General features: G+C 48.0%; 1 protein-coding gene across 5 annotated transcripts; it reads left to right on the top strand.

Moving 5' to 3' along the window:
- Window positions 1-9: 9 nt before the first annotated feature.
- Window positions 10-10,477, top strand: FKBP1B (FKBP prolyl isomerase 1B). Of its 5 annotated transcripts, none has more exons than XM_077843964.1 (4): window positions 10-86; window positions 4,334-4,381; window positions 8,626-8,738; window positions 9,872-10,477. In XM_077843964.1, the coding sequence occupies exons 3-4, from the start codon at window positions 8,628-8,630 to the stop codon at window positions 9,998-10,000; spliced, it is 240 nt and encodes a 79-aa protein (XP_077700090.1). In that variant the 5' UTR covers window positions 10-86; window positions 4,334-4,381; window positions 8,626-8,627; the 3' UTR covers window positions 10,001-10,477. The 5 variants fall into 5 exon arrangements, with proteins under 5 accessions (XP_077700090.1, XP_077700087.1, XP_077700091.1 ...); XM_077843961.1 differs by lacking the exon at window positions 10-86 and adding an exon at window positions 105-211; XM_077843965.1 differs by lacking the exon at window positions 10-86 and adding an exon at window positions 359-599.
- Window positions 10,478-11,788: the final 1,311 nt, after the last annotated feature.

Here is an 11,788-nt window from a genome sequence, read left to right as displayed (position 1 = left end):
TCCGGCAGCCGAGCCAGGGCGAGTACCCTAACGGGTGCTGCCCTAACGTTCTGGACTCCAGGGCAGTGAGCGCATCTATTTAAAGTGTTGGTCTAGTTGCTGGCTTTCGCCTAGTCGGTGGGACCGGGTTGACTCCCCAGAGCTTAGCACAGAGTAGATGCTAGATAAATCTGTGATGAGCGGATGCATAGAGGGGTGGCTGCACCGGCGGGTGCGTAGATGCGCGGGGGTCTCTGCCTCCCCCTCCGTCCCCCCCCGCCCCGTGAACGACGGTCGGCCCGGCCAGGCCCGGGAGCCGCGGCGCCGGGGTCCCTTCCCCGGGCCCCGCCCCAGCCGACCCCACCTTTCCGCGCCGCCCCGCTCCGCCCCGCCGCCCCCTTCCCCGTGGCCCCTCCCCGCGCAGGTCCCGACTCCCGCCGCACCTCCTCCGGCTCTGCAGTGGCGGCGGGGAGGCGAGCCGGAGCGCCAGCGGGGCCGGGGCCGGGGCCGGAGCCGGAGCCGCAGCCGAGCCGGGGTCGGGGCAGCAGCCGGGACCCTCAGAGGCGGGGCCAGTGGGACTGCGATGGGCGTGGAGATCGAGACCATCTCCCCGGGAGACGGTACCGGGCGGCGGAGCCGGGGGAGGAGGAAGGGTCCCGGGGCGGAGCCGGGCGGGCGGGGGTCTGGGTCGGAGGTGGCGCGGAGGGTGCGGACGCGGGGGCGGGCGCAGGGTGGGGCGGCGGGGGAGACCCCAGACTGCACTGTCGGAGCTCTGGCCCACGACCCTCCGCCCCCCCCCCCCACCCCGCGCCGGCTCACCTAGGGCGTCGGAGGCGGCGGCCGCAGGCGGGGGTCTGGGCCCGCCACCGCCCCGGGGGCCTCGGGCGCCGCCGCCGCCGCGGGAGCCCCTCAGTTGTCTGCCGCTGCTAATTTCCCAGGGCAGGGGTTTGGCTCTGCTCTCCCTGCCCTGCTAGGTGAGCTCCGGGGACCGCTGGAAGGGTTCCCTTCTTGGGGCAACCCGTTTCCAACGCGCCCCCCTGAGGGCCTCGGCTCCCGCGGCCCCCGTGGGCTGGGCGGGGAGACGTTGTGGGGGGACCGAGCCCGTCTGCGAGGAAGAAGCGCTCCCTCCGCCGCCTCTGCATCCTGCTTTATCCTCCCCGCCCCACTCCGCCTCTCCAGCCATCCTGTACACTCCCATGGCTTTCATTACCGTCTGCAAACCGATGGCCTCCAAACTTAAGCCTCCAGCCCAGATCTCCGACCCATTTATCCAGCTGCTGCTCGACCTCTACCTGGATGTCCCATGGAAACCTAATTCAGCGAGTCCAAAACAACTCGAGCTCCTTGTCCTCCCCACGCCCAAGCACTCCTCTGTATTTCCCTTTTCCCTGCCCCCCCCCCCCCCCCCCCCCCCCCCGTCAGGAGCGGCACCACTCACTTTCCCCAGCCAGACATCTCTTGTATAATTGGGTCTGGATGTGCAAGGAATAGCTTATTTTAAAAAATTTTAAATGACACTTAATCCAGTCCAGAGCCCCCGTTTCTGCAGAATTTGACAGACAAACTTCATGTGAGACATGTCTGACAACCCCCACCCTCTCTAGGAAATTGGAAGACCTCTTGGTTCTAGGCCACCCTCCTTGTTAAAAGGCAGTGGTCCCTAGAGGTCCCAGTCCCGATCCCTGTCACCCTGCAGGTACAGGCTTCTTTGCCCCCACTGAGAACAATAGTGCTGGGTCCCAGGAAGCATCTCTCTGAGACCTTGTCACACCCCAGGGAAATTGCCATTGAGATCTCCCAGGGAGCTGGAGGCCTCTTCTCTTTTCCCCTGACTCAAAGTAGCCTTTAGAGTTTTCTCTGCTTATCCTCCCTTTCTGGCCAAGAACAAGGGCCATTTTCTTTTGAGGGAGATTAGATTTTTCGAGAAAGCCTGAAAAAACTTTGGCCTTCTGCTTTAACAGTCTAAACCCTTGAGTCAAGAAGGCATAGAAGGGCCAAGCTACTGTATTGTTAGGCTGGGGACACCATTCTAAGTGAAGCCCCGCAGCAAGTCTGGTAGGACTTGGTCCTTCTGCTGAAATTCTCTAGGCTCCATCCGTTTAGCCCCTGCCCTGGTTCAGATGATGGTCTCTCATCAGGCTTTCTGCACATCCTCTACATTGGTCTCCACACATCCAGTCTGACCTCTCTGCCTTCCATCTGGCCTCCCTAACTCACTACCTATTTTCCACACCATAGCCTAAGGAGTCTTTAAAATGCCTAGTTTAGGTTCCCATTCCCTTCTGCTCCCCTCCTACCTTATCCCCGTGCCTTGTGCTTTAATGAATCTTCCATTTTCTTCTCAGACAGATAGTAATCTAGCCTGGTCTTACCTTCCACACTAGGGCAGTCTCTTACTACAGCCCCTACCCCCACTACCACCTTTTTCTGTAGCCTCAGCAAGCTTCCTGCAAAGTTGTTAAAACACATCAATCATTCCGCAAATATTTATTGAACATGTACTATGTGCTAGGCCCTGGGGTTAACAGCAGTGAGCCAGACAGGGATCCCACTAGTGCTAGACTCCAGGCCTTTGAATGTGTCATCAGTTCTTCCCAGATTATCTCCTTTAACTTCCTCTGGCAAACTAGTCATCTCTTAAGATCCGGTTTAACCTTATCTCCTCTCTGATGCTTTCCTGGACTCCCACAGAGTCCTCTACATGTTGGCTCACTTGTTTGCCTCCCAAAGATTTGTTATCCAGGCCTGTGGCTTTAAATTCCACCCAGATTTATACCTCCAGTGCAGACCCTCCATCTGCCTACTTGCAATATAAACTCAGATGTCTAATAGGCATTTCAAGACTGCCAACTGCTCAAATCTGCTCCTCCTCAGTCTTCCCCACCTGGAATTAGTTCGTTCCACCATACGTCCAATTGCCCAAACTGAAAACCCAAGCATTGTACTTGATTTCTCCTTGTCCCTCCTCCTGGACCCCATCTCCGTTCCATTAGTGTACTCTGTCAGCCCCGTTTCCCAAACGTATCTATTTTGCTCTCTTCTCTGCTGCCACCGCGTTAATTCAAGCCATAATTGATTTCCTGTCTGGATTATTGCAACAGGCGCCTAATCGTCCATCCTACAGGCAGCAGCCAGAGTGATCTTATAAAATCTTAATTCAGATTATGTCATCCTTTTGCTTAAAACTCTCCAGTGCCTTCCTATTGCGCTTGGAGTTAAATCTAGCTCCACGATGTCCAATGTCTGGCATGATCTGCATGATCCTGCTCTTTCCTACTTGTCTCCTTCTCCCTCCCTTCTTTCCAGTCACCCAGCTTTCTTCTTTCTATTCTGCAAATGCTCCAATCCATTCCTACCTCAAGGTCTATGCACTTGCAGCTGCCTCTTCCTGCAGTGCTTTTCCCAGCATTTTGCTCATCCTTCAAGATCCAGCCCAAATGTCACCTTTTTTTTTGGAGGCCATCCTGGATGGTCCTTTCTAAAGTGGTCTGTCCATTGTGTCTCTCTCCCTTATTCTCTCCTTTTAAAGACTTAATTTATTTATTTGACAGAGAGAGAGAGAGAGAGCATGAGTGTGAGCGCATGGGGTGGAGTGGGGGTTGGGGATGGCAGAGGGAGAAGCAGACTCCCCGCTGAGCAGAGAGCCTGATGATGTGGGACTCAATCTCAGGACCTGGGATCATGACCTGAGCCCAAGGCAGATGCTTAACCAACTGAGCCTCCCGGGCACCCTCATTGTGTGTCTCTCTTTAACTTGTCATTGTGTCTATTTCCTTTAGAGAATTATTATAATTTATAACTGTCTTGTTTATTTGAGTCCTGTTTGTTTCCCTCTATTAGAATGTAACTCCAAAGGAGTAGGTATCCTGTCTGTTTGGTTTACTACTGTAGCCCTGAAGTTAGGCCCAGGCTTTATATATAGTAGGTACTCTGTAAATATTTGTGAATGAGTATGCTTATTAATCCTTGATTGCAGTCATTATCCTGCATTATAATCTATCATTTATTTATGTGTCTCTTTCCCTGACTTCACCATGAGTTCATAGATTGCTCTGTTTCTGGAATCTAGTCCAGTAAATGTTTGTGGAATGGATGAAGGAAAGTAAAAGGAGCAATCAAAGAAAGGAGAATAATGAGGAGAGAGTGGAATTGAGGAACCCAAGGGAATAAAATTCAAATCACATAAAGAGAGGTGAAGTGACTGATCTGGCTCATACAAGGCACAGAGCCAGAACTAGCACCATGGGCATCTCCTTGGTGTGGAGGGGAATGTGGGCCAGACCTCTGGGCTGAATGTCCCAGGTGACTTTTTCCAATACGTTATTCATTCATCTGCCCTCATGTCTCCTTGCAGGAAGGACATTCCCCAAGAAGGGACAGACGTGTGTGGTGCACTACACAGGTAGGCTTTGCTCCCTCAGACTTCACCCAGACCTCCCCCTCCCAAAGAGGTCCCTCTTCTGATACTCCCCTCCAGAGATATTTGCTCCCTGGATCAGGCCCAAACCCTAAGAGAGCCAAGTCTCCCTCTGACCGGCTGTCCCCCACTTCTCAAGTCAGTCTTGTGGGCATGGGAAAGGAGGCTTGCAAGATTACCCCTTCCACACTTGTACCATCCTTGGAGCTAGCCTCTAACTGAGCCAGCCACCTCCATTCTCTTCCCTCTGTTGTGGGCAGCATGGAGCCCGGCCTTCCTGGTTCTGTCTGATATTTAGAAATCCCTTCGTAAAGCTTTGAGAGACTTGATCTTCCCTGCAGACTCCTTTTTACTCCTACAATATTATTAGAGAAGAGGAGGCCCCTGGTCTCCTCAGCATTTCTTTTCTTTTTTCAAAAATAGACTATCCAATTCTCCTACTATTTTTGAGCACCTACTGTGTGCAAGATGCTATGCTGGGCACTGGAGATACACAGATGAATAGAGAGGATTCCTTCCTTCTTTGGGGCTATGAGAAGTGGGGGAGACCAGTGATCCAGAGGCTCTGATGCAGTGTGAGAGCCAGGGCGGGTGGTGGTGACAGCAGTGCCTGTCTCAGGGTACTGTGGGCATTGGAGGAGGGCCCACATCTCGCTGATCCCTCTTGGATGCTCTGTATTGGAAGATCAGGTGGGCTGAGGAACATTCTAGTTGGAGTTCCTGAGGACTGCTGGCAGGAAGATCACGAGCAGGTATTTGTTCCAAGAGGGGCGAGTGCTCTGCCTTGTGACCTGTTTCCCAATGTGGCAAAGTTGGTGACAGCCACTTAGCAGACAGCAAGGCCAGTTTAATTCCTAGGACGTATTCAGATGGGGCCATTTTTAGCAGTTCTCTGGGCCAGTGTGAAGTGCCAGGTTAAATCTAGGCAGACAGTGTGGGTATTTCTCAACAGCTGTGTTGCGGGTCGCTGACGTCAGGGCGCTAGAGCTGTTTTATCTCCCGGTGATGTGGCCTAATTACCATGAGTCCTCTGGGGCCTCTGACCTGTGTAATTGATTTATCTGTTCTACATGTTGTAGACAGACTCGTACTTATCAAGTTACTAAAACCACAACACCCTTTTACAAAGACTTTCATAGTAGATACAGAGAGCAGGCAATGTGCGTTAAACACTAAGAGCCATGAGTGCCTCTGGTTTGGGGAGGGGGATCATCTCATCAAACCCAGCCAGAGACAGTATGGGACTTTTTGGTAAATTTTTAAATTAAATATAAATACAGTAGAGAACAGAAATCCAAGATGTCCAGTTCCATGAAATTTTTCAAAGTGATTACACTTCTGTAACTACCACCCAGATCAACACACTTCCAGAACCTGCAGGCATCTCCCTCATGCCTCCCCCAAGTCATTACACCTCCCTGAAGGTAACCAGCAGTCACATTTTTGTCTCCATTGATTGGCTTGGCCTGTTATTAAATATCATATAAGTGGACTCATAGAGTATGTATTCTTCTGGGTTTGGCTTACTTTACTCAATATTATGTCAGTGAGAGTGGTTTTTTTTTTTTTTTAAGATTTATTTATTTATTTGGGAGAGAGACAGGGGAGGAGGAGGAAAGGGCAAGGGAAGAGGAAGAGAGAGAATCTTAAAAACAGGCTTCACACCCAGAGCAGAGCCTGACCCAGGGCTCAGTCTCACCTGAGATCACGACCTGAGATCATGACTGTGATCATGACCTGAGCAGAAATCAGGAGTCAGATGTGTAACCACTTAGCCGACTGAGCCACCCAGCCACCCCAGGAATTCTTTATATATTCTGGATATGAGTCTTTTGTTAGCTGTACTGATTCTTTTTTTTTTTTTTAATATATTTTCTTTTTTTTTTTTTAATTTTTATTTATTTATGATAGTCACAGAGAGAGAGAGAGGCAGAGACATAGGCAGGGGGAGAAGCAGGCTCCATGCAGGGAGCCCGACGTGGGATTCGATCCCGGGTCTCCAGGATCGCGCCCTGGGCCGAAGGCAGGCGCCAAACCGCTGCGCCACCCAGGGATCCCAGCTGTACTGATTCTAATCACTTTCCATGCCAGGGCTTGTCTTTTTACTCTATTAATGGCATTTTTTTAATAGAAGTTCTTAATTTTAATGAAGTCTTATGTATTGATCTTTTCCCTTATAGTTAGTACTTTTGTGTTCAGCTCAGAAATCTTTGTCTGTCCCTAGATCATGAAGACATTCTTCTGTTTATTATCTTGTAAAGCTTTATTATTTTATTTTTCATATTTAAGTCTGTGATTCCTCTGGAATCGATTTTTGTGTGTGCATAAAATAGGGGTCAAGATTCATTTTTTTTTCTCCATATGGATATGCAATTGACCCAGCAACATTAATTAAAAAAAAAGAAATCATCCTGGGACGCCTTGATGGCTCAGCAGTTGAGTGTCTGCCTTTGGCTCAGGGTGTGATACCAGAGTCCTGGGATCAAGTCCCACACCGGGCTCCCTGTGAGGAGCCTACTTCTCCCTCTGCCTATGTCTCTGCCTCTCTCTCTCTCTCTCTCTCTCTCTCTCTGTGTCTCTCATGAATAAATAAGTAAAATCTTAAAAAAGAAATCCTTTATCTGTTGCAATGCCGTGACACCTTTGTTGAATCAGGTAACCATATATATGTGGGTCTGTTTCTGGGCTGCATGGTTTTGGCTGAACTTGTAGCAGTAGATAACTGTATATGGTCTGAAGTATATTGAGTCATATGAAACCTGAAAAAATTGAGGAATGAGAAAGCCACTCTTCAAAGGGAGTGTGTGTGTGTGCTTATCCATATGTGTGTATTTGTCCAAGTATGTGTCTGTGTGAATGGATGTAGATTCGTGGACTTAAATATTTTCTTAGCATCTGTTTCACCATTAGGATTTTTCTTCTGAATGTGTGTGCATAAGTGCCCGTGAGTATCTCTGTGTGTCTGAATATCTTAGCAACCTGTATTTGTGCATGAGTTTGTATTTGATCTCTTTAGTATCCATCTGTGTAGCCACAGGATTTTCTCCTTTGCTTGATTTCATACCTAGGGCAAGAGTCCAATTCATTATACCCAGAAAGCAAGAAAATGAGACTCTCCCTTATATACATTTAAATGGTAGGAATTAGGAAGTGGAGTCAGAGATGCTCAGACACTAAGCTTATCCAGACCTCCCATGTTAAACATGGCAAATCTGAGGCCATGACAAAGGAAGTGATTTGCCTAACTTTACACAATGACTTTGTGCCAGAATGAAGTCAGAATCCAATCTATAGGCCAGATCTTTCTGTGGTCTCAAACTGCCTTTTGTTGTGGTCTGAGGGCTGCAGGGAGAAATATTTGGAAGACCATTGTTTACAGAAGGTCTGATCTTTGAGCCAATCACCAATAAGAACTAAAAACAGAAACACAGCTCTTGAGCCTTAGGCGGCAAGGATAACACAGGATTTGTACTTCAGAGATGACAAAGCAACTACCCCTGGAAGCTCAGGGATGCTCCCTACTGTTGGAGACAGCATCAGTGTTTCTGGTTCAAACCGGCCCTTTTCCTGGGGTCCACCAATGACTGGGTCACTTTGCTCTGTTCTTTGCAGGAGGGGTGATAAGGCCTTTGGGTTTTATATGTTGGGGGACCTTGTGAAAACCAGTAAAGGTTGTACAGTGCAGAGGTATTTGAGAAAGGTGTGACCTGAATAGGACATGGTGGGAAGGAAAGGCAGGGGAGAGCAGAGAGAGGTTATCAGGCAGGCAGTCTCCAGGTCTTGAAGTACAGTGTAGGCATTTGGAAGCTGCCACAGGCAGCTATTGACGTATTGTAAGCAAGGGAGTAATATCCTATATATGTTTGTAAAAGACAGTCATTCTGGGTATAGTGTGGAGACTGGAATGGAGGAGTGAGAGTGAAGTAGAAAGACCAGTTAGAGGGCGTTCCTTATGCAGGTGAGACATGATGGTGACATGGTACAGTCACAGGCCAGTGGCAGTAGAAATGGAGGAGGTAGAGAGATGATGAAGGATTTAGTGATAGGCTGTATGTGGGGTAAGGCAGAGAGAAGTATCCGGGTTGCTTGCTTGGGCAACAGAACTGGTGGAGAGATGAGAAGAGGCACTGGTTTGTGCGGAACAGAAATTCCATTTTAGACAGGTGGACCCAGACCTGGGAGTTAATTCATGACCACAGCTCTTCTCCATCCTCTTCTTGCTTTCACAGGAATGCTCCAAAATGGGAAGAAATTTGATTCATCCAGAGACAGAAACAAACCTTTCAAGTTCAGAATTGGCAAACAGGAAGTCATCAAGGGTTTTGAAGAGGGTGCAGCCCAGGTAGGATGGGAATTCTAATCATTAGGGGGGATTTGAGGAGTCAAGAGTCCGGACTCGGTACGCTGCTCTTGACCTATCACAGACCGCTGCCACTTTGACTCCACTGCCGGGGCATGGTTACACCATCGAGATTCAGTCCTTGGCTTTGTGCCCCCCACCCCTTCCCTTTCATTGCCAGCATGACCCCTTTAAGTCACTGGGGTCTCTCATTCCATGCACATCCCTCCAGGCCTGCTCAGAACTAGCTTCAGAGGGCTGTGAGCTACCAGCTGTCTGGGACTGACGCAGCAGGAGACTTGGGATGGGGGAGGCCAAGGTGGTTTTTTTTGTTTGTTTTTAACTTAAAAAAAAAAAAAAACCAACAATTTCAGACTTGCAAAAATATCACGGAAATAGTTCCCATATATTCTTTACCCAGTTTCCCCAAATGTTAACATTTTACATAACCATAGTACAATGATCAGGTTACATTAATTTGTGATCAGTTGCACATTAACATGGATACAGTACTATCAAGTGATCCATTCAAATTTTTGAGTTGGTTATTATTCAAAATTTAAAAATCGGTTTATTCAAATCTCACCAGTTGTCCCACAAGCGCCAGGTGTTGTTGATGACTGCTGGGATGAGCCCTGGTTCATGCTCTTCTCCCTTGGTCTCTGAGGACAGACCATGCTCTGTTAGAGTAGCTCTCTTAGCCTTCCCGACCTTGTGATGGCCTCTGATTGCTTCATGTCTTTAATGGACTGCTCTTGTTACCTCCTGGAAAGTGTACAGTACATGCGCTCTCTATACACCCTCTTTAGGTTCTTTTGGAAGAGAGTCAGGAACAATAATGAACAAATCGAAGTGTTGGGGCCATGCGCTAATTGAATAACCAGCAATGGTTGTTGCATGAATGAATTTGGGACTACTTTGTGGATGTTATTGTCCTACAGTGAAGTCTCTGCTGGTCTGAGGCAGAATCTGAGTTCTGCATCACTTCAGTATGAAGTGAACATAGAAAATTCATCTCAGATCTTCAGAGTTACCTTGAGGATGGTTTGGGAAAATGCCATAGTTATCTTACTTTTTTCTTTTAAATCAAGCTGGGTCCTCTTTCTCCTCTTCCCATCTGCCCCCATCCCTGCTAGATGAGCTTGGGGCAGAGGGCGAAGCTGACCTGCACCCCCGATGTGGCGTATGGAGCCACGGGCCACCCTGGTGTCATCCCTCCCAATGCCACCCTCATCTTTGACGTGGAGCTGCTCAACCTAGAGTGAAGGCAGGAAAGAACGCAAGGTGGCTGGAGATGGCTGCTGCTCACCCTCCCAGCCTGCTCTGCCACTGGGACGGCTCCTCCTGCTTGGGGCTCTTGATCAGTGCGCTAACGTCACTGCCCCACAGCATCATCCATTCTCTGACCAAGTTGCTCTGTATGTGTTCATCGTTTACGCACATCTTTGCTTGAGGAAACTTTGGTTGCAGATCAAAACATTTCAGGTTGTGCATTTTGCGTGATGCATGTAGTAGCCATTTCTGATCACAGAATACAGATTTCTTGTTCGCACAATCTACACTGCCTTACTTAAGCCAGACACACAAGGTGCTCAGACGTGAAATGTACATGGTATACACAGAGGGACTTGAGCCAGTTACCTTTGCTGTCACTTTCTCTCTTACAAATTCTGTTGGCTGCTGACTTACACAATGTCCTCTTTGGAAATGATATGTAAAATAAAGGCTCTGTGCTTGACAAATTCCTGTCCATCCTTATTATAGGAAGGAAGTGCTTTAAGGACTGCATAAACCAGTTGCCCTTGGGAAGGAGTAGAAAGGAGCCTTCCAAATAGCCAGTAATGATAATAAACATAATAGCTATGATGTGAATTTTGTACATGCTGGGCCTTGTTCAACGTGTTTTTAAATAAAATTGCCACCAACCCCCTAAGCAGCCCTACAAGGTATTAACTTGCCCTTTGCCTCATAGGCTCAGAATTCTCCTCTGAATAACTGAAGGAATATATTGTGTTCAAACCTCATAGCCTAGCAACCCAACATAGGACTTGAGCACTGTATGTGACCTTGCAGTCTCTCTTTGTTTGGACTTAAGAGGGACAAGTTCCTTCACCTCGCCCAGAAGGAAAGGAACACTGTGCCTGGACAAATGAAGTGGGTTAGGTCTTGGAGCCATATACTAACTCACACTGGGAAGTTACTTTTGAAAAGAATGTGTGATTCTGAGTTTGTTTTTATATTTACTACTTAGTTTCATCTAGATTTGCTCTTACACTGGGGTATGATTTCTGAGAAGAATGTATGATTCTGAACTTGTTTATGCATATACTGCTTATTTTCATCTATATTTACTGTAACTTACGGGAATTCCCAGTTAGGTTTTTATTATTATAATTTATTTTTAAGATTTTATTTATTTATTCATGAGAGACACACACACACAGAGGCAGAGACATAGGCAGAGGGAGAAGCAGACTCCATGCAGGGAGCCCAATGTGGGACTCGATCCCGGGACTCCAGGATCACACTCTGAGCCAAAGGTAGAAGCCCAACTGCTGAGCCACCCAGCCATCCCCCTCAGTTAGGTTTTAAAATCAGCCCACTTACTGGTTGTGTGTTTGTCAGAGGAGTCCGGGGCAATGTGGCTAAGATTTTTCTTTTGACATAAGTGAGAAAAGCTCTTAGTCATAGGGTTATTCTATCAGTGAGGATTTGAAATTAAGATTGAGGAGAGGCTGGTAGGTTAGTACTTAGTTTCCCACATAGATTCATTGGTACATGTCCCATGTCATACATATGATATGCGTCCATAACATCTTGGCTACTTATCTACTCCCTTTGTCTCCAGAAAGTCCTGGCCATATTCCTCTGCTGAGGAGTTAAGGAGTAGTGCTTCAAGATGGAGGAAAAGAAATGAGCATCCATAACATCTTGGCTACTTATCTACTCCCTTTGTCTCCAGAAAGTCCTGGCCATATTCCTCTGCTTCAAGATGGAGGAAAAGAAATGAGAATTGGAAGTGCTTTTTTTTTTAATTTTTATTTTTCTAAAAG

This window comes from Canis aureus, chromosome 12, assembly GCF_053574225.1.
Source record: "Canis aureus isolate CA01 chromosome 12, VMU_Caureus_v.1.0, whole genome shotgun sequence".
In the NCBI taxonomy this organism is placed as follows: domain Eukaryota; kingdom Metazoa; phylum Chordata; class Mammalia; order Carnivora; family Canidae; genus Canis; species Canis aureus.
Note: the sequence above shows the minus strand (reverse complement) of the source record. Positions and strands in the feature narration are given on the sequence as shown.

What these genes read in the sequence shown, in the direction of transcription:
- FKBP1B (XM_077843965.1), top strand. Translation starts at nt 563, where the DNA reads ATGGGCGTGGAGATCGAGACCATCTCCCCGGGAGACG. An exon ending in GACCATCTCCCCGGGAGACG is followed by an intron (nt 600 to 4,333) that starts GTACCGGGCGGC and finishes GTCTCCTTGCAG; the next exon opens with GAAGGACATTCCCCAAGAAG. An exon ending in GTGTGTGGTGCACTACACAG is followed by an intron (nt 4,382 to 8,625) that starts GTAGGCTTTGCT and finishes TTGCTTTCACAG; the next exon opens with GAATGCTCCAAAATGGGAAG.